The 21157-nt window shown below is 55.0% G+C and overlaps 2 protein-coding genes across 13 annotated transcripts in view; both read right to left on the bottom strand.

Annotated features, from left to right (window-relative positions):
• COL11A2 (collagen type XI alpha 2 chain) overlaps positions 1-13509 on the bottom strand; it is a 29076-nt gene extending 15567 nt beyond the window's left edge. Inside the window, exons 1-20 of one of the 9 annotated variants that reach the window (XM_036072330.2) lie at positions 13305-13509; positions 12886-13033; positions 10110-10259; positions 9763-9973; positions 9155-9317; positions 7529-7720; positions 6563-6640; positions 5851-5913; positions 5002-5181; positions 2795-2854; positions 2652-2693; positions 2362-2424; positions 1953-2027; positions 1399-1485; positions 1089-1145; positions 868-921; positions 726-779; positions 577-630; positions 337-390; positions 77-130 (exon numbers count right to left, since the gene is read on the bottom strand). In XM_036072330.2, coding sequence (XP_035928223.1) covers positions 77-130; positions 337-390; positions 577-630; positions 726-779; positions 868-921; positions 1089-1145; positions 1399-1485; positions 1953-2027; positions 2362-2424; positions 2652-2693; positions 2795-2854; positions 5002-5181; positions 5851-5913; positions 6563-6640; positions 7529-7720; positions 9155-9317; positions 9763-9973; positions 10110-10259; positions 12886-12967 — 1773 coding nt within the window. In that variant the 5' untranslated portion in view covers positions 12968-13033; positions 13305-13509. Of the gene's footprint in view, positions 1-76; positions 131-336; positions 391-576; positions 631-725; positions 780-867; positions 922-1088; positions 1146-1398; positions 1486-1952; positions 2028-2361; positions 2425-2651; positions 2694-2794; positions 2855-5001; positions 5182-5850; positions 5914-6562; positions 6641-7528; positions 7721-9154; positions 9318-9762; positions 9974-10109; positions 10260-11213; positions 11320-12885; positions 13184-13304 lie in introns of those variants that run through there. The other 8 variants (XM_036072332.2, XM_036072334.2, XM_036072336.2 and 5 more) reach the window with 8 other exon arrangements.
• An 864-nt stretch (positions 13510-14373) lies between these two features.
• On the bottom strand, positions 14374-21083 carry RXRB (retinoid X receptor beta). 4 transcript variants are annotated; one of them, XM_036072340.2, is made up of 10 exons: positions 20639-21083; positions 19715-19962; positions 19050-19206; positions 18511-18690; positions 17240-17412; positions 16701-16830; positions 16371-16503; positions 16164-16267; positions 15754-15859; positions 14374-15656 (listed from the first exon to the last, which is right to left on the bottom strand). In XM_036072340.2, the coding sequence occupies exons 1-10, from the start codon at positions 20868-20870 to the stop codon at positions 15509-15511; spliced, it is 1611 nt and encodes a 536-aa protein (XP_035928233.1). In that variant the 5' UTR covers positions 20871-21083; the 3' UTR covers positions 14374-15508. The 4 variants fall into 4 exon arrangements, with proteins under 4 accessions (XP_035928233.1, XP_035928234.1, XP_035928235.1 ...); XM_036072341.2 differs by having other exon boundaries at positions 16164-16255; positions 20639-21082; XM_036072342.2 differs by lacking the exon at positions 19715-19962 and having other exon boundaries at positions 20639-21082.
• Between the last annotated feature and the right edge of the window lie 74 nt (positions 21084-21157).

Genomic DNA, 21157 nt, shown 5'->3' with positions numbered 1-21157 from the left:
GAGGAGGACATGGTGAATCAGCCTCATCCTCCACGCCTCTCCCATACTGAGCCCCTGCCCTGGCCACAATACTTACCCGCTCTCCATCCTCACCAGGGGGGCCAGGAAGGCCCTGGGCACCAGTATCACCCTGGAAAATGGGGGAACAGATAAGAGGGGCCTCAGAGCCCCCAGCACAGGCAGAAACTGACCCTCTTCAATTAACCAACCGGTTTCACCCATTGAGCTCCTGCAGGGACCCTCAGCTTCCTTCCCTTGCCTTGAGCTCCCTACCTCCCCACCCCTCCACAGAAGGTCTACCCCCTCATCACAATGCATGACCCCCAATATACTCACCCGGTGTCCCTTCTCCCCAGGTAGCCCTGGGAGTCCATCAAAACCTCGGTCACCCTAGAGGAAGAGCGGCAGCCCGAGTGAGGTCCCAGCTCTTTTTCCACCCCATCCCTCCCTACTGTGTCCTGAGTGGGGAGGTGCCACTTCATGGGGAAACCCTGGGAACTTGGTCATGCCCAGAAAACAATGAGCTTAGATGGGGCTAGAAGTCACAGGCATCAGAGAGGGACCCATGCTTGTCACCTTCACTCCAGGTTCTCCAGGCATCCCTCGGGCTCCATCAGCACCTGCTCGGCCCTGGGGGTGCAAAGGAAGTGTCAGAGCAAACAGAGGCACAGGCCCCCACACTCTGGGTCCTGTCTCCCATCCACACCCACCACACGCCCACTTACCCTTCGCCCAGCCTTGCCAGGAGGGCCTGTGAGGCCTTGAGGTCCTCTAGGGCCCTGGTGAGAGAGACTCAGGGGCAGAGTTAAAGGGCATAGTTGGAAAGGGAGGCACTGGATGGGGGATCAGATGGGTGGGGCTTGTCACCTGAGGTCCTAGGTCTCCCGATTCTCCTTTCAGGCCAGGGCTCCCGGGTTGTCCCTGTGACAGAGAAGAGAGAGTGGCTATGTTGAAGGACACACCCAACAATGACTTCAAAGCCCTCCCCCAAAGTAGCAAAATAACTTTCAACTTGGTCCCTTTCCAGAACTATCTGTACCCCGACACACAAATAAAGAACTCCCTACCCCAATATCCAACACACTCACCAAGGGTCCAGGGCGGCCTGTGTATCCCATGGGGCCAGGGGGTCCCCGGAGCGCCAGCTAGGGGAGCAGGGGACATAGCAGAGCTGAGGAAGAGGCAGCAGGAGAACTCCCAACCCCAGTACACATTCCAAATTCACCTTTCCACTCCTAATCCTCATTCTACTGCCTTGTATTCTCCCCAACCTCCCTCTCAGCCCCAAACCAACCCAGACCTTACCCTGCCCCACATTTACTCCAACCTACCCTTCCAACCCCTCCTGAAGTCTTCACTTGCCCTCCCTTCACCAACATCCCCTCCAGCCTTACTTACACGTGCCTGCTGCAGAATTGCCTGGGCCTGAGCCTCTTGGGCTGCCACCACAGGGCCCTTGTCACCCCCACCACTGCCAAACCGGAACTGAGGGGCAGAGAGAAAGAAAGGTCCAGATTCTCTTCCAGGAAACCCATGTGACCCTCCCAGCCAAAAGCTTCATCCAGCACTTCTGCCCCATCTCCCAGGTTCAGGGACACCCCCCACCCCATGCCCTCGTCCAGTGTCTCCCATGGAAGGTTTTCAGATAATCATGTAGAGGTTTTCAGAAACTCTACTCCTGTCTCCCTCCCCCACTCTCTGGCTTCTTCCTCCAGAAAAACTCTCCTTTGGTTCTAGAGTCCCTGAAATGTGGGATTTTCTGCCCAGTTCTAGATGATTCATGTTTGATTCTAGGTCATCTAATGAGTCCCTAGTCCATCCACCTCAAAGATCAATCTCATTGTGTTGGTGGTCTTTAGAGACTCCTCCTTAGCTTTCCTGGTCTTCTGGTTCTTGGTGACAGAACACAATTCCCCTGCCCTTCCCATTCCAAAGCCCAGAAGACAACTCACTGGGAGCATGAGAGATGTGCCAGGAGGGCCAGGGGCCCCATCCGATCCAGGGAGCCCTGCTCGGCCAGGGGGGCCCTGGAATAGGGAGAAAATGAGGATAGGTGACAGTTAGGGAATGTTAGGGTCCTGGCATCATTGTGAAGCCCTCTACAGAATAAATATAGACTTCTCTACACCTTTCTTGAACCCTCCCACCCCCATACAGAAAAATGAGGGTGAGACAACAGATTACTCTGCTCCCCAACCAGAGCCTGTCCTCCTTTCTGGGTGCTGGGGACCACGCCAGCCCCTTGTTCATTAGTCAGCCAGTTAATGAGGAATTACTGAGCTTGGTGCCCCTGTTGGGTACCAGAGGCTCCTCTGCAGTCCTCCCCCCACCCCCCTCCCCACACACATGCTACTCCCTTACCCTCTCGCCAGGGTCTCCAACTGGGCCTGGGTTGCCCTGGATGCCAGGGGGACCAATCAACCCCTGAGGAACAAAAAAGGAGTGGGTCAGGTGTGGGCATTCAGATAGAAGAGGGGTATGTGGCTGAGGGGTGGTCTCTACAAAAGAGATTTGAGGATCTGGGAAGCTTTGGAAGGATTCTCCAGAGTTCTGAGAAGGAGGCCTGGGCATATGTGGAAAAGGCATAGATGAGTTTGTAAGAAGGGTCTCTGAGAAAAGAATGGAGGCTAATGGGTCACAGCTACACTTACCGCAGGGCCTTCTGGGCCAGGAGGCCCCTCCACTAGCATACCCTGTAGAGCCAAAGGTTAAAAGTCAGAGGCTACAGGGCTAGCACCCCCACCTCCTTTTCTTCTTTCCCCTGCCTTCAGCTCAGTGACCAACAGTGACTTACAGGTTCCAGCACCGCAGGCTCCCCCTTCTCTCCCTTCAGCCCCCGGGGTCCACGGGCAGCCTGAAGGAGACACACATGTAACCCCCAGCGGGGCCTGTGAGCAGCCAGGACACCAGGACTGCCCCCAACCCAACTCCCACCTTCTTTCACTCTCAGATTCTCTGGAGACCTCCCCAACCCTACCTGTAAAATCTCCCAGCCCTCCTCTAAGACTCCCTCTTCGCAGACCTCCCAGGCCTTCCAAGGAGATCTCATGGCTCTCCACCTCCCAATTCCCAGCCCCATCTTAGCAAACAAACTTCCTCATCTCCCTAACGACCTCTTCACACCCTTCCTGGAATTCCAACCCCCCCCCCAACCTTCCCAAACCCTCTTCTGGAGGACCCTACCCTATTCCCCAAACGCTCTCTGACTCCAGGAATTCTTAGAACTTTAAGAAACTATCAACTACCTCACCCTTACTGCAATCCACCAAATAAGCATCTCTCTAAGGTTGTGGATTGATTTTTATTGGGGTTTGAAGGGAGGGCATGGATCCATATGAGAATCTGATATAATCCAAAAAGTCTTTTCCAGGAAAGAAAAAGTATATACCCTTGTGCACAGAATTTTTCTTAGAATTTCAAGGGGTTCACAAGTTAAAAACTCTCCAGAGGTTAAACATCCATACTCTAAGTAGAATTGGAGGACAGTCCCCACTGATATCCCAAAGTCAGACCTCATAACTGGTGTTTGGAAAAATACAGCTCTTGGGCTATTGCTCAAGCCCCAGAGCAGACCCCCAGTTCCTCTCCCAGCAAGGACACTACACCCTTCCTCTGGCCCTCATTTATACTCCAAGCCCACCAGTTCCTTCTTTTCCACACTTCTCAGATGCCCACCCCCAACACTAAGGCCAGAACCAAGATTAGGATGGGAAGAATGGAAATCATCCCCCACCAGCCCCCAACTCTCCCAACAAAGATCTTCAGAATGCACCCCTCCACCTCCATCCTGACCAAACAGCAGTGATGAATTTCCAAACTCTCCCATATCCCAGATCAACCCCAAATTTCCAGAAAGCAGCAAAAGGGAAAGGCAGCATAGGGTCAAGGGTGGCAATATTAGAGAAGGAAATTGTAGGACGAGGCAGCAGGGTAGAGGAGGCAGCTCTAATTGCAAGGCAAGCAAAAGATGAATGGAGTAGATAGGAAATTTCCCAACTGAGAGGGAGTGGTTGAAGACATGCGAAACAATTAAGGGAGACATTTCAAAGGGACAAACACTTGGAAGCAAGAATGATGCCAGGGCCAAGAAAAATTAAACATGGCCAAGATGGTTAGAAAATGAACTGGACAAACAGGAAATGGTTGGACAGACAGGAAGCAGCCAAGAAAAGAAGATCCAGGAAGTGGACCTTCAACAACAACATGGCTACCACGACCAAGAGAAAGAAGAAGTTCACAAAACAGACAAAAAGTGACTCCTGGAAAGAGGATTATGACAACGAAAGGCAATTCTTCCAGAAAACACGAACATCAAGGCTAGTACACACAGGAAGTAGCCATGATAAATATCTAGGCCCACAATGGAGACTTTATGATTTGGATGACCTGAGACACACAGGAAGTGGCTTATTAGCAAAGGAAATTGTTACAAGACAGCATGAAAAACTAGAGCCAAAATGTAAATAAGTCCCTTTCAGTACAAACTGTCACAGTCACCAAGATGGATGCCATGGCCAAGGAAGACAGGAAAGGACAGACAGGGGGTGACCTGTAAGTTAGAAAACATGACATAGGAAGTTAGATCATTTGGCAGCAACATGGATAAGAAATTGTTTTTACCAAGAAGAAATGATGGAGACAAACTGACAATGGACAAAAAGTAGGGGATTATTGGCCAAAAGCTTTATGAAATACAGCTTGATTGAGACAGAAAGTGGCCAAGAAAGACAGGAAGTGGCCATAGGATTAAAAAAGAAAAAAAAAAAAATCCCAATTGCCCTGGGCAGAAGGATCCATGAGGTGTCACAGGGCAAGATATTTGGCAAGGGAAAGCAGAAAGTCATCCTTTCAAGCAACATATACATCTCATGTGAACAGAAAAAGGCAAATCATCAATGGGAAGTAGCTTGCAGCCAATAGACAATAATCAGAAACAACAGGAAGCAATTCTTACAGCTCCCACTGGAGGTCAAGAATGGAAGAGGAGCTCCTTTCACTTACGGCTCCCGAGGGGGCTGTCTCCGCAGACAGGGCAGGGCCAAGCTCCGTCTCCTCACGATAATCGTCCCCATAGCCATAGGTGTATTCGTAGGGCCCTGATGGGGGGTCTGTGCCACCCTCCCCATATTCCTCTGTCAGGAACCTGTCGGCTGTGGAGGGGACCTGGAGATCTGTCTGCTCCTTCCCGGGGATGGGGAGGGAGAGGGGTAGATGGGGGCATTAGGGCTGAGAGGAGGTTTTCCCTGGACCCGACAGTGTGGCAACTTCTGGCCCAAAGGATTCTGAGGATAACTGGGACTGGAATTTTTCTCCCAAGAAGAGCGAGGGAAGTGGTTGTACAGAAAGGGGAGGGCCATCAAAGTCCCCAAATGAGGAGGGATGCCCCAAAAATGGGACTGGTGGGAAGAAATGATGAATTACAAGAAGGACGAAGGGTGGCCGGAGGGCTGGACACAGAGTAGACAGTCTGTGGAGATAATGGTAGACAAAGGAGTCCAGAGAATAATCAAAGAAATGGATGGAAAAACAGAGAACAGAAAAAGTGACAACATGGACAGAAAACTCCTGGGAACAGAAATATGATGAAAACCTTTTGACACCAACATGGGGAAGAAGTTGTTCCAGAATCAAAGAATAATGGAAGGAGACATGGACACTGAAGAAAAATGGCTGTACTTAGAAAGACAAGCAGGTTGATAGGTCTGGAGTGACTGGAAGACCACAGTTGGATATGACAAGGAGCCCTCCAGCCAGAGGAAGAGCTATTTCACTGAGATGACATGGGGCAAGGGGAGTGGGTCACAGATGCCCACTGCCCCCAGCTAGGGTGAGGGTGGGGGATGGAGTTACCTCCTCAGGGGGTGGCAAGGGGCTTGATTCCAGGATTCCTTCCTCTTCACCTGGGGAGGGGTCCTAACCCCAAGGAGAAGGGGGAGAAGAGTAACATGGGGTGGAAAGGAAGGAGAGAGGTTAGCGGGAGGGGAGGCAAAGCAGCACCTTGTCCCCCACTGTGGGCAGTGTCTGTCTGTACTTGGGGGGTGGGGGTAATCACAGATCTTGCAGCCCCTTTGGAGGGGGGACAGTTTGGGGAGAGTAAATCTCCAAGGTCATAGAGGTTTGGGGGCACAGATCTGGATGCCCCAGCTCTACCTGCCGGTAACCGCTTCCTCTGGTCCTGGGGGGGGCCCAGGCAGTGGGGGGAGCTGCCTGCCGAGCTGGGCGTCGGAAGGGGGGAGGCAGGCCCCGTGCTGGGCCGGAACCTCCAATTCGAGAGGGCCTCCAGCCTGGTGAGGGGGGCGCCTGCTGGGCTGCTGACCTCTTGGCAGGTGGGGTAGGCTTTCTGGGAGGGGTCCGACGCCCCCTGGGGGGAGGGGGAGCCCTGTGGTTGGGGCTCGGTGGCCTCTGTAGCAGAGAGACATGGGAGGGGGCAGTGAGGACATTCCCATAATCTAAATATATGATGTCTCTCCCCACATGTTAAGAGGGGAGGAAGGTGCCATAGGAGATGTTTACAAGGAGTGGTGGGAGGAAGGGAAGAAATGAAGGGATCCCTCAAGTTTACCTGATAATTAGGGGTCGTCCCTGCAGTCCTCGCATCATAATAGGGGGTCTCGTAGTCATAGTAGAAAGACTCAGTGGGCTGAGGTTCGGGAATGGGCAGTGGGAATAGTAGGAAGAGGTAGGGGTATAAGGGTGAGGAGAGGGAGAGAAGGGGATGGTGTGGGAGTTTGGAAATGGGGTAGGAGTTGGGATGAAAGGAGAGGTTGGGGGTCAGGAGAGAGATGGGGAGAGGTGGGGGCGTGGGTCCCACATGTGGAACAGAAGCAGACATGATTAAGAGATTGACCCTCTAACCTTCAGACCACTGACCCCAGATCATATCTGTCACCCTAACCATCTGGACCCCACCCAATCCAGAGTCTCCTTTCCCTCCCTCCCCACCCCCCGCCACCCAGCCCTTTATTCTGCACCTCCACATGCAGGGGGCCAGAGACTGGGCCCCAACACAGAATTGCATGGACCCAGCACTCTTCTGGAACTTTCTCTATCTCCTGCTCCTCCCCATTTCTCCTCCTAGGTCTTACCATTTCAACTTTTGTCTCTCTGGTTCTGTCTCTCCCCTACTCTGCTCTCCCATCCTCTGTCCCCACATCTTATCCCCCCCCACACACTGCCCCCCAATCTCTTAATTCAAGGAAGGGATGGGAAGACCAAGGACACAGTTCCAGAAAGACTGGCAGAGGAAAGGAGATGCAAGCAGGGGACACAGCTCCCAGCCATGAAGTCTTTCATAATGACTCTTTTTATTTTTAATTGAAAATAAAAAGGTTGATGAATGAGGACTGGGAAGAGGGAGTGATGGTTGGGAGAGGGAGGTGTGGTTGGAGTGGCTCCAGTGAAGGGAGGAACAGGAGCCCAAAATAGGATGGGGAGCTCTGGAACATTGGGGAAATTCCCCTGGGGAGGTGTCTGGGTACCTTCCCTCCCTGGAGCGTGCTGTGGTTTGGGGTTCGCCCAGCTCCCTCACCTGTCGCTGAGGTTCCTGGTTTTGTGGCCTATGATGTCTTGATGGCTGCTGCTTTGGAGATCTCTGGGCCCTGTGAGACTGTTGTTTCTGAGGTCTCTCCCTCCATGCTCCTTCACACTCCAGCTCCTTCTGTTCACAGGATTCGTAAGCAGCTTGCACCCCTGGGACAATGACAAGCTCCTGGATATCACCCTGCAAAGACATGGGGAACGAACATCAATGGAGGGAGGCAGAGAGGGTTTCAGAGAGAGACAGAGGGTCAAGTCTGGGACACAGGGTAAGAGCCAATCCTAGGTAAAAGGACATAATGGGAGAAGATCATTATCAGCCCTCCCATGTACACAGCCCTTTTCATTTTCAAAGGACCTTCCCATCCATAATTCCACTGGACCTTCACCACAACTGGGAAAATCAGTAGGACAATGCCTATTGTTCAAATATTCCATTCAGGAAAGCTCAAAGAGGCAATGACTGGCCCAAGGTCACTTGCAATGGTAGACTCAGGACTAGAATTCAAACATTCCAACTCTAAATCCAACACTGTGGTAATGCATGGACCTTTCCACAAAGGCTTCTGGAAACAGTGGCCCAGCCTTAGTTGCTTTGACCTTCCAATGGCAGTGATGATGAGAATTCTCAGGACCTCCAGAAATGGGGGAGAGGGAAGCCACTTTTGAATTCCAATGGCATTTATTTGTGCCCACACATGGTACTTAGCATATCTTGCCTTGTATTATAGTTTGGGGTTATTATCTCATCCTCAAAGAGGAACTGGGAGCTCCTGAGAATAATAGAGACCTTCTATTATTCTTCTGTGTTCCCCTTGACCCTGGGACAGCAGGTATTCAGAGAATATTGACTGGCTGGGTGGGTGGATGGATGGACAGGTGGATGGATAGAAGGATGGATGGATGGATGGATGGATGGGTCAGTGGGTGAATGAATGGGGGCTCAAATGCATGACTGACTGAATGGGAGAGTTGGTGGATGGTGAATGAATGAATGGGAGGATTGGTGGGTAGATAAATGGAGGTATGGAGTAGAGGAAACAGATTGGTAGATAGATGGATGGAAGTGAATATGTAAATGAATGAGTGAATGGTTGGATGGAAAGTGGGTGGGTGAGGAGATGGGTGGGTGAATGAGGGGATGGGTGAATACATGCATCCTCGCATGCATGGGTAGATGGGCTGGGTGGGTGGATGAATGAGTGAATAAATGGATGGGATAAAGATGATGGATGAGTGAAGAAGAAAGTGGCCGGGCAGAGGAAGATGGGCAAGAGAGTGGGTACAAACCTGAATGCTTGATTGGTGAGTGAGTGCATAAATGGATGGATGGGTATTAGATGAGTCTATGAATGAGTGGGTGCAGATAGAGAGATTGGTTGAAGGGATGAATGGACAGGCAGACTCATGAAGACTGATAAAGACAGCTGTCCTGCCATATAAGTGGGCACCTAATTGTCCTACAGAGAAAATTAGCCCTGAGGATAGGAAATGGAAATAGAGATTCATGAGAGCTCAAATGAAGGGCTAGGCTATAAGAAGATGGAGTACTGGGGCCAGAAGGAGAATAGGCACAAGATGTGGGATCAGAAACCACTCTGTTCTATGTTCTGGTTACCTCAAACACTTCTTCATCCAGGATACGGGCACCAAAGATAATCACTCCGTGGGTGTCCAACAGTGGACGAGCACTTCGAGGGAGAGGCCGGGTGACTCGCTTCTTGCAGTCAACTATGAGGGTGACAGACTGGCCCTTCACAGCCACAGCCACACGGTGCCACCTGGTCATGGGGGAAGTGGTTCAATTGACTGACTGAGGGTGTGGGGGGAGTCAACAGGGCTGGAGAGCAGATGATGGAAAGGTTGGAGCCAATGATAATAGTAGTAGGAATCATGGTGGCTATTTATTGAGCGTTTACAATGCACCAGGCACCAGGCAACACTTTTCTCATTTGATTGTCGTGATTCTATCATCCCTATGTTATAGCCATAGAAACTGAGGCTTAAAAAAGTTAACTTGCCCAAGGCACAGGCTAGTACTACATGCAAGGATTTAAACTCTAAAGCCCAAACTCTGGGCCAGAAGCATCTGAAGTTTGGGCAGTAGGTAGGTGAGGTGTGGCCAAAAGGCTTCCTAGTTCAGGGAGTGGGGGTTCTGGGGCCAGTGGCCAGAGGGGAGCTCCTGAAGGGCCAGTCCAGGCAGACCAGAGGAGCAAACTGACTTACTTGCCATCTGCTAGGCTGAGGCCTCGGAAGACTGGCTGAGCCGGGGGTCGAGGCCGTCCAGTCTGGTCCTCATACAGGAAGCGGAAGGGTCGGCCAAGCTCCAGGCCCAGCTGTTGGACACCCTGGGCACTGTAGAGAGTCAGGAGAGGAGCCTGGAGGCCAGGGCGGGTCCGGACAGCAGTCAGCAATGAGAAATCTTTGGGAAAACCTCCTGGTACCCGAGAGAGACACAACCAGGTGGAATGAGAGGCAAAAAGAGCCATAAAACCTTTCCCTTCTGGTGTCTGATTCTAGACCCCACTCCAGGGCCTCCCCCAGCTCTCGCTACTCCAGCATGTCACCCATACCTGGGAAGAGCTGGTGGGTGGGTGCACTGAGCTGGGCTGGTCGGGATACTCGGTAGGCCACATCAGCCAGACAGATGCCTCTTGCCATCCGGACGCCATCAGGAAGGGAGGGGAACCTCAGGGCCCGGAGCACATCCACAGGGCGTGCACCTGGGAGAGTCCATGAGGATCAGGAGAAGGGACACACCTTCAGGAGCGCCAAGATATGGGGGTATTTGGAGTCCAGAACTCAGCTTCCTGGAGCTCAAGCTCCCTGAAGGCAAAGGTCACCTCTCCCTTACTTTCCCCTGAATGGGCCCTGGATGGATAGGAAACCAGAGTCACCTGGAAGAGGGCAGCACTGGCCCTGTGTTCAGCTCCACATGACCCCTGCCCATCTCCCTCCCAGTGTGTCTCGCTCAGTCTCTCCCCATCTCTGTCTTTCAACCTGTGGATTTCTCTCTACTCTCCACCATCTCCCCTTCTCTCTCTCACTCTTCTTGTCTCTGGATCTGTTGATCTTTCTGTCTCCCTGTCTCTTCTGTCTTCCTCCACCTCCCTCACGCTCTTTCTATGCTTTTCTCTCCCCTGTCTTTCTCCCTCTCTCACTCCCTTTCCATATCTCTGGGTCTCTGGGTCTTTGGCCTCTTTCCCCTATCTCCAGCATAAACAACATCTGGGCAATCGATCATCCTGGGCACAGGAGGTGCAGGGGGGCCACTTGGGAGGGACCAGAGAGGCAAATCTTAAGGGATGGGGCTCCAAACTGCTTCAGTGCCCGCATTTGGGGAGGTGGGGACAACTCTGACCATGCTGAGGAAGGAGATAGCAGAAAGAGCCACCCCAGGAGCCTGTACCCCTGGCTTGGGAGATGGACTGGGGGTGAGGGGGTGGGGGCAGAAGCTGCCACGAGGACCCGGAGCTGGTCCAGGGCCCTGAGCCATACATCTGTGGATCCCATCAGAGTCCTTGCCCAAAACCCGGGCAAGTTCCCCACACCTGGAACTTCAACCCTGCCCCATTACCCCCACCTCTTGGATCCAAAGATTTGAGACCCAGGCCATCCCCCCAACCACCTAGAATTCAGCTTCCTCAGGCTCAAACTCCTTGGAAGACAAAGGTCACCTTTCCTTCACTTGCTCCCTGGTACACACACTCCTCACGCCATCAGGTCCAGATTGGAAAAATCCCAAAGAAAGTCCAGCAAAATTTTCAGAGAAGCATAGGGCAGGGCAGGGGCCAGAGCAATCAGGAGAGTAGAGCTGGGTGGGGTGGGTGAGGTGGGGCGGACAGGCAGAAAAAAGGCCCTTTGAGTCCAGGAGCCGGGAAACCACGGCCTTGCCCTCCCCTTCACCACCAGCCCCCCCCCGCCCTAGCCTGGCCCCTGAGTGTGGCAGCTCCGCAAACACCAACACACAAGGGCCGCTTTGAGAGAGGAAGGGTGAGTGAGACAGAGACACAGAGACTCACAGAGACCCCAGGCCAAGGAGACCTCAGAGGCCCCCGCCCTTCTCCAAACACCACAGGAGTATAGTTCTATCCTATAGACGACCTACCCACAGGTCTGCCCACCCATCTGCCCACCTCAGGCCACATATGTGCCCGCTGACTCCGACCTCAGTCTGCCCCACAGGCTCCTCACTGGTAGCCCCATCAGCCCCACCGCTCTACCTTTGGCCCCCAAATGCCCCATTTTTTTACTCTTATGAATTCCACACTAGCCCATTTCCCTATAGAGTCCCATCTCTAGCCACTCAAACCCAAAATAAGAGACAGTCATCTCAGCCTCCATGCTAGAGGATTCCTTTCCTCCCTAAGAAAGGCTCCAAGAGTCCACAGACATCACACACGTCCATTTCCTGTCCCTCAGCCTCATGCTCCTCGAATCTTGGAAGTTCTTCTTTCTGTAATCTAATCTAAATCCTTTATGCTGCTATTCTGACCATTTTCTCTCCAGGACGGAGAAGAAATGAATAGTGGAGTTACATGCAAATCAGCCTTCAGTGTTGCCAGGAGTGGGAGGCTTGCTCCCAACTGCCCAGGACCCAGGTACACCCAGCCCCCTCCTGTCCGGCATCAAATCCCTTTCCTAGGTGCCAGGACTTCTGGATCCTGGGAAAAAGAAGGAAATGATTGGGGTTGTGGACACCAGGGTCCCAGGGGAACCTCGCTGGCCAGAGGGGGAGGGGTGGGGCAGGAATGCAAAGAGTTGGCTCCTGCCTCAGACACCTGATCCCAGCCTGTCCAGCGGCCGTCCTGTTGGCAGCCAGCCCCAGTGCTCCCCAGAGCCAGCCGCGTGGCAGCATCGAGGGCACAGGGAGGGGGAAGGGGATCCTGTCCGGGAAGCCAGTGGGACAAATAATCCAGGCATCCCTCCTTTCTCTACTTACTAGGCTCTGCGCTGACCCACAGATGCTCCCCTCTCACCCCAGACATAGAGATAGAAAGCCCAGAAGATACACACACAATCCTCACCCATCAACACTGGCATCTACCTCCCCACCCCAGCATCTGCTGGACTACACCAGCCCCGGCCACCTTTGGCTCTCCCTGGAGTACCCCAGCATCCAGTCCCTTCTTTAAGGTGAGCCTCCACCTCTCAGCCTTCCCTGCCCTCTTCCAGTCACTTCAAGGAGGCAAAGAGATCCCTACCTTGGTTCCCAGGGACCTAGGTGACCTGCCCTCCAGCCCTTCTTGGATTTGGAAGCTCTGCCCCAGGCATCAGCGGGGGGTGGGGGGAGGGGTACTGAGAGCTGCAGCCTGACTCCGAGGACGCAGGTGTCGGGACTCCTCTTACCTGCCCTGGCGGGGACCGCGCTCAACCCCAGCACCAGCGGTACCAGCAGGAGGAGGCGATGGCAGCGGCTGCACCGCTCCATTGCTGGCGACCCGAACACCGGGTCCCAGGGCTCTATGGGCGGCCAGAGGAGCAGAACGCCCCAAGGCTGACGGGAGAGAATGAGCAGGCTTTGAGCCTCGGACGCTGGGGTCCCGCGGAGGTCAGAGGCTGTCGGGTAGCGACAGCTCTCAGCGTCCCAGCTCCATGCAGCCGGGCGCCGTCGGGGCTCTGGCGCTGCTCCTTCCTCGGTGGCCGCCGCTCCTGTGTGTCCCCGGCCACCCCGGCGGCCCACAGCCCCCACCCCGCCCCCGGCCCAGCCCCCGCCTCCAGCCGCCCGCCCACAGCCACCGAGGGGAAACCCCACCCTCGATCTCCACCTTGTTGGGAGTGGGGGGGCAGGAGCCCTCCTTCGCTGACCCTCAGACTGCTTTCCCCTGCTCCTTGCAGAGACTGAGTGGCCTGTACCCAAGATTACCTTTTCGGGAACCCCGATATCTCTTCCCTTGCCCCTTCCTTTTCTAGGACCCAGAGGTCCACTCAGAGCCCCCACCTCAACTCCCTCCCACCTGGGGGCCCAGAGACTCCTTTTCAGCAGTCCTGGGCGGGACTTAGGGCACGGTGGGAGGGGAGAGGCGGGCCTGGGGGGGGGTCTCTACCTCCCCCCTATCAGGTCTCCATAATTACTTCCCCTCGCCCCGCCCAGTGTAATTACAGAGCCGGCCTGGGGAGGGGGTATTTATAGACTAGGCTATAGATAGCGACTGGGGACCTGCTACCCGACGGCTGCAAGGGGCCGGGGACAGGTGGTTAGAAGGGAGGCAGAGGGACCCGGCGTGGGGGGCGGAGAGAGCCAGAGACTGGACAGCCCGACACACACAGGATAATCAGGTCCAAGGAGATGAAAACGAGGGGGACGAGGTCAGGGAGTCCGGGAGCCCAGATGGCAAGGGACCCATCGGAGAGATGAGGGGGCCGTCGAAGCTAGTTGGAAGAATGCGGGGAAACAGGGTCACTCAGGGACGAGAGACCGCCTCCGGGCGGGCAACGCCTGAGGAGGCCGCCGCGCTCAGCACCCAGTGCGCCCCCACGGACGGGCACGGCGCCGGGTCTGCCCGGAGCCCGCGGCGCGGCCGGAGAAGACAGGGGCGAGCCGAGGCGCCGCCGCCCGCTGGCGCGAGGAGGGCGCAAGCGAACAAGGCGCCTTTGAGAATCAGCCGCCCCCCTCTTCCTCCTCCGGCCGGCCCCGCCCCCAGCCTGGCACACCCTCTCCCCCCCTCCCCGACAAAGCGCGCCTTGTGTCCCCCACCCTGTGCCCGCCTCTCGGGCCCCAGGGAACCTCGGCGGCGGCGTCAAGGGAGCGCGTCCGGAGCTCCCGACCGGATACCCACCCCCCCTCACGCGCGCGTGGCCGACGCAGTGTTGCCCCCCCCAATACAGTCACCGCAGTCCAGAAAACAGCGATTTTAATTTGAAAGCTATTTTATGTGTGAGTGAAAGAGAAGGGAAAGGAATCCCAAAGAGAAGAGCTGCAGGGCAAAAATCATGCAGCCCCAGCACCCCATCTCTGCAGGCTGACCATCCCCCCTCAATTCTCAGGCCAAGGTCCTGTGTCCCCCAGGCTACACTGTGTGTGCCCAGGTCTGGGGGAAGGCTGTGAAAGGAAGGGCCTGAGAGGACTACTCACCAAACCATCCCCTGCCCCTCCCCGCCATCACATCCCAGGCCCCTTCCCCTAGTTAGACAAGAAGAGATGGGGAGGGGGTTGGGAAGGCCAGTGCTTGAAGGGCCCCAGGGACAGACCATCTCAGGGCCCAGCCTTTCCCAAACACCACCTCCACCGCTGGCATTTCTTAGTCAACCTGGGAAAGTACAGTACTTCTTTGAGTCTAACTGCAAGTCTCTATCCTCAGAGGAAATTAAAAATAGCAGATGGGTTCCTACATCTCCACCCACCCCCTAACCACCACCACCTTTTTATTTTTCAGTCTGACTGCAGCAGGAGGTGAGATGTGAGAGGGACTCTGGACTGGAGACAGTGACAGGGCCCCTCCCTCTTCCAGAGTAGCCCCCACCTGCCGGGCTACTGTCAAGGCCTCAAGGAAGGCCTGTCAGAGTGCTACTCCCATGTCCATCAGTTTGGGGGGCCTGCCCCCCAATATCCATCTCTGGGCGAGTTCCCATTCTCTCTTTTTGCATGGGTAGCTAAGTGAGGCAAGATGAGAAGGAAGCAAGGTCCTGTGAGCAAGGCCAGTGCTTTGTGCTGGGGGAAGGAGAGATCGTTCCAGGCAGGGGGTGAGAAATCACCCCAAATCATGGCAGACCCAGATAAATTCAGAGACTCAAGGCCACTGAAGGGAGAGGTCCAGCCCTCACAAGGATCTGGGGTCCCCTCTGACTTGGGATGTCACGGAAACCCCCTGGAGGGTTTATGGATCCCCTTGGAGGTCTCAGCTCTGCCCTGTACTCCTCACCCCATCAAGATTCTAGGGCATGGCCCCTCCCCACCATGCCCCAAGGCTGGAGTCCCCCTCAGATGTGTACTCCTCAGGTGTGAGGAGGAGCACCATGTTTGGGTCTGGGCTCAGGCCAGCTGGTGGGGAGCCTCAAGCATCTCCATGAGGAAGGTGTCAATGGGGGTGTCTCCAATGAGCTTGAAGAAAAACAGATGCTCTAGACACTTAAGGCCGATGGACCTGAGGGCAGGAAGACGTAGCAGCAGCTTGGCAAACCTGAGGTAGAGGTGGGAGAAGACAGATGGAACCACATGGGCCCTGAACACACCCTCATGGCACCCCACAACCCCTCACCCCCACAGCTCCTTCTCACCGTCCCTGCTGCTCAGGGTACTTCTGCTTGCAATAGGTCTCCAGTGAAGCGTACACTTTCTCCCGCAGAACCTCCACCTCACTAGGGTTGGAGAGGCCCTTGGCATCTGAGATGGCAGGGAAAAGAGGAAGAAGAAGGAAGACAAATCAAGTCAGAAATGTGGAGATGTGGCCCACACAATGTCCCTTCTGGGCCCCACCTACTGGCCCTTTACCAGATGCCTGGCAAGGGAAGCAGGGCAAGTTATGGAATGGGATCAAAGGGGAATGTATCAGTGGATGTGGGCTTTTCTTGGTCAGCTGGGAGATTTCCGGGTTGAGGGGGATAGCTGGGTAACTTAGGAGTCTCTGGAGAAGAGGAGGCTCCAAGGTTGCCTTGGTCTTGAGAGACAGGGGTGATCCTCCTCTTACCTGGATTGAACAGAATGATTGCCCTCAGGCAGCCAAGCTCTGTCTTGTCCATCCTCATGTCACGCATTTTGGACACTAGCTCTGTCAGCACCCTGGAGAGGGACCTGCAGGTCACTCAAAGGTCACAGCTCAGCCAGCCTTGGACACGGACCAGCCTATAGCCCCACCCCCTCTACCTACAGGCCAGCCCAGCCGAGGGCCACTGACCGATCAAAGATGGCTCCCACGCCTGCAGAATGGGCTGAGTTGCGGTGCACATGAAGACCTGTGGCGAGGAGGATGCCATCTCGGACATCAATGGATCGGTGGGAGAAGGAAGCAATGAGGAGCTCATTCCAGCCTGGGTTGGGGGCAGCAAGGGTCAGGAGCCAGAGAGCAGACCATGGGATTCAAAGCGTATCCGGGAAGAGAAGAAGAAGCGGTGAGGTCAATGAACTTGGCCCCCTTGGTATGTAAGTATGCACTGGGGTCACTGAAGGTCAGAAGGTCGAGTAGGGGTCATATGTCAAGAGCTCAAGGGGATTCAAGGTCACTGACCTGCCCGTAGCAATATGACCTGGTCATCCAGAGGCAAGGAGGAAAAGTGTGGGATCCTCTTCGCCCACTCAACAAGCGTGAATAGCTGTTTGTCAGCTGCCTGACAGATGTTAGTCACGGGGTCATTTGGCTGCAGGGGATGGGGGGTAAGAGTTATGGAAGGTCTGGAGGTACAGTGGAAGCCCCCCCTTGTAAGACGTTTCTGATACCACCTCCTTAAAGGAGTCTCCCTTCAAAACCATCTGAACCAATCCTTGTAAGTCAGGCTTCTCCTCAGGCATTTGTGAAAACAATTACGTATTTAGGACTTGCCTGTGGTTCTGCCACTGGGTTGTTTTGGGATGGGGACAGAGAAAACTATCACACCCACCTCAGATGTTTGAGAGACCTTGTTTGGCAGCACTTCCAGTCCCAGGCAGTGTTTGGGGGTGGGGGGGGGGGGTTGGGAGGGAAAGGGAGAGGAGAGGGAAATAGAATCAACCTAGACTCCCATCCCCCACCCCCATCAGGAAAGAGACTGGATTGACCCCATCACTCACGCTACTGCCGCTACCCCCGGTTCCCCCAGGACCCTCAACGCCCTGGTCACTCTTCTGCTCCACAGCAAGCTCTGCCTCCAGGATCCTGTCCACAGGCATCTCCTCGGGGGCTCCCCCAGCCCCCTCCCCATCCCCGTCCTTGTCCTTCCCCCGCTGACGCTCCTCCTGTACCGCTGGGGGTGGGAAGAGGAGGAAAAGAAAAAGGGGAAAGTCAACAGTCAGCCGTGAGGGGTTCTGAAATGTCCTTAGGGTCTTATCAGGGTTCTCATGGCCCTTAGGAGATATTTATAGGAATTGGGGAAGTCACCAGCAATGGTGGACTAGGGGCAGTCTGGAAGCAGGGGTTACAGAAGGGCAGATAAATAAACCAAGAAGGAGGAGGGGAAGGGAGGGTAAAGGATGACGGAGAAAGCTAATGTTTAAACTGAGGACCAACTACATGCTAAGAAATGTGAAAACACATTTTAATGTTCCCTCAATTACTGTAAGAATCTTGTGAGCTCTTATCTCTGTTATTAAAGATGAAGAATGCAGGGCTTGGAGAAGTTAGATAGCTTGCCCAAGTTCACGTAATACACGGCAAGTCATCCATCTAAATCCAAGGGTGCCTGACTGCAAATCTGATGCTCTTCTGATTCAACAAAGAGCAGTGAAAGGATCACTGGCCTGAGTCTTCAAGGATGGATTCTGATCCCAGCCCTGCCCCTTCTTTGTTACATGACCTTGGGAAAACCAGGCCTCAGGCTCATCTTCGCTAAAATGAGGGATTTGACTAAGACACTCCAAAGTGTCTGAGAATTCCAGAATCAGACTTAAGAAGATAAAGGAAAGGGAAGGCATCCCTGAGGTCTTCAGTAAAGTCTGTAACTTTCCAAATGAGTAGAGTCCCAGACTCTTGAGGACGGACCACAGATAAGCAACCATTGGGTCAAAGAGGAGGGACTATTCAGGTAACTGAAGGGGAGACAGAGAAGGCCCTCGTGGGTAAGGAAAGCTTAGCCTACCCTAGCACTAGGGACGGGAGGATGGGTCCTAGGGGCAGGCCACAGAGAAGCACCCCCATTAAGAAGGAAACTTTAGAGAACGAAGCAGCATACCAGGGACAAGAGCTGATGACGGGAGAGAGAAATCGAATACCGCCCTCTGGAGGAGGAGAGAGAACAGTGCAGTCCTCCCTAGAGGCACAGTTTGGCCTTTCCTGCAGTCTCCCTCCACCTCCTCCCTCCTCTCCCGCAGGGTAGCCCAGGGAAGCCTGCCTGGCGGGCCCTTACCCTCCCTCTTCATGCCGGTGGCCAGGCACTTCTGGTAGCGGCAGTACTGACAGCGGTTGCGCTGGCGCTTGTCCACGGTGCAGTCCTTGTTGTCCCGGCACGAGTAGGTCAGGTCCTTACGGATGGTGCGCTTGAAGAAGCCTTTGCAGCCCTCACAGCTGTAAACCCCATAGTGTTTGCCTAGAAGGCGAGGGGAAGAGCAACAAGGCTGCACGGAGGTCCCTTGCCATTATGTCTCTTGCCAGCTTCCCCCCAGCAAACTTAGCTTAAATCCATTGCCAAATCCAGAGATGGGGAACCCGGACACAAGGGATGATCCAGTCCCACACTCCTCACTGTTCAAAAACCCTATACCAGCCCCCGCTTTCCTCTGACCATCCCCCATCCCATATCTGAGCTCCAGGTCCCTTACCTATCACCAGGCTTCCCCCCACCCACTTGCTCCAATGTAACCCCGTGAGCCCCTGGGAATCCCACAGGTGATGGTAAATGTCAGACACTCTCTTTCTTCCTCTCTGGTGATCCTCTGAGCCCCATACCTGAGCTTCGGTCCCCGCAGATGGCACAAAGCCTTTTGCCAGCCCCAGGGCCACCTGGAGGGGGTGGACAGTGCAGGCCCCGGACCCCTAAGACTGGTGGCTTCACATCTTCAGGGGGGCCAGACCCACCCCCAGGGAGCGACACTGTTGAGTTAATCTGGGATGGGGGAAATAGGGAAGTCACAGGGAGACTCATTGGGAAGGAGAATCTCTCAGAGGTCATGGAAATCATCCCCTACCACCTAGGCAGGGCCCTGCATTGCACATTACAGAGGACATTATTTACACTGCAGTCTGTGAAGGGCCACCCCTGGAGCACAACCGCAAAGAGATCAGACATACAGTTCTCCCTGAAATTGTGCAATACAGGGGCCCTGAAGGGCATGTATTTCAGGATGGCAGATGGGACAAAAAGGGCAAAAATAACAGATAGATGAAAGGGACATCAGAATATTCAGGGTTCTTTTATAGGGTGGGGAGGAAGCATGCACTGAAAGATCAGTCACCTCAGGAAGGGCAAAGGGTCTCACAAGGACCACAGGCCTGCCAGGATTAGAGGACTGGAAGGTCAGTGGACCATGGGGAAGTTCACACAAGGATCTGGGGTCACAAGGAAAACAAGGAAATGAAAGTGGAGAGGCAGTCAGTGAGCCATGACCTCTCACCTGGGGACTGCTGACAGGCCCGGAGAATCCTGGGGGAGCTGGAGGGGGCAGACCAGGGGACCCCATGGAAGAGCTGATGACCGGGAAAGGGGAGCCCAGTGGGGGGGGTGGCATCGGGGGTGGGGGTGGGGCCCCGGAACCTCCAAGGGATGAGGCTGCTGACGGGGGTAGGGGTAGCCCAGGAGGAGAAGGGGGAGGGGCCCCCTGGGGAAGGGGATTCGGGGAGGAACTGTCTGGGCTTCGGGAGTCTGAGGGAGGGGTACATACAGGCACAGAGACACACAGACAGAAAGACAAAAAAGAGAAAATGAGTCATAGATCATCCAACTGGAGACTTTAATTCTCTCTCTAATCCCCCACCGCACCCCACCCCAACCCACCCCACTCATCCTCATGTCCAGAAACACCCCGTTGTCAAACAAGGGCTTAACTCCTAATTGTGGTGAGAGGAGGGGGTTGACAAGAGACAGGCTAGTTCAGGCGAGGGAGAATTCCAAGCAATGCATTTAGTCACCCCAAGCCAGTCATGTCTTATGTGGGTGGGGCAGCACGTGGGGTGCAACTGACGGCCCCTCCATTCCCAGCTTGTAGCCCGACTGTACAAGAAAAAGAGGCGGAAGAGACCCCCTCCTAGGAAGCAGGATCTGCCTTCAAACGTCCAGAGTCCCCAAACTCGAGGACTCGTGTCCCATGCCCGGGACCTCCAGATTGTAGGGCCTCAAACAGCCAAAGCTAGGAGGGCGGAAGCTTCCCCCTCCCCGCCCCGCCCCGGGGGGGGAGGGCGCTAAGGCCCTCGGGAGGGAGGGGACGCATGTTTACAAACAAGGGGGCGGGAGCGCCAGGGAAAGAGCGCCAGGGGACGCGGGGGAGGGGTCGCAGATAACGCGGTCACTGGTTCGCCTGTCCGTCCGCTAGGACACTCACCCCGCCCGCTGTCGCCCATCCCGTCCCGTCCAGCCTCCCCCGGCTCCGGCTCCGGGGTTTGTTGTTCTCCGGCTGCTGCCGCCGCCGCCGCCGCTGCGGGATCCAGCCAGGGCCGTCGCCGCCGCCACCGGGAGGCGACCCCACAATGCATTTCTTTTCGCACCCCCACCGGCCCACACTGCCCTGCGGCATGCCGCTGGGGGAGGAAGGGCGGGCGAGCGGCCCAAGACATGATTCTTGGCTGAGTGCAAGGATACCGAAGAGGTACCAGGGATTCCCAAATATTGACCAGGGGGCTAGCTGAGCACGAGGAAGCCCCAGAGAAAAAGACTCTGGCCTGAACCAGGTCGAATTAAGCGCTTCGCTCTGCCCTGTACCAAAATGACAGCGCCGATATGGCAGCCATCTTGGTACAGACGGGAAGTCTCCGCGCTAGTTCCCGCCCCCTCGTCTAGTTGGAAACGGAGGAGGCGGTCTCCTCGGCCCTGTTAGCCGGCCTCGCCCAGCCTCCCCTCAAAT

The sequence above is a fragment of the Halichoerus grypus genome, chromosome 9 (assembly GCF_964656455.1).
Source record: "Halichoerus grypus chromosome 9, mHalGry1.hap1.1, whole genome shotgun sequence".
NCBI lineage: Eukaryota > Metazoa > Chordata > Mammalia > Carnivora > Phocidae > Halichoerus > Halichoerus grypus.
Note: the sequence above shows the minus strand (reverse complement) of the source record. Positions and strands in the feature narration are given on the sequence as shown.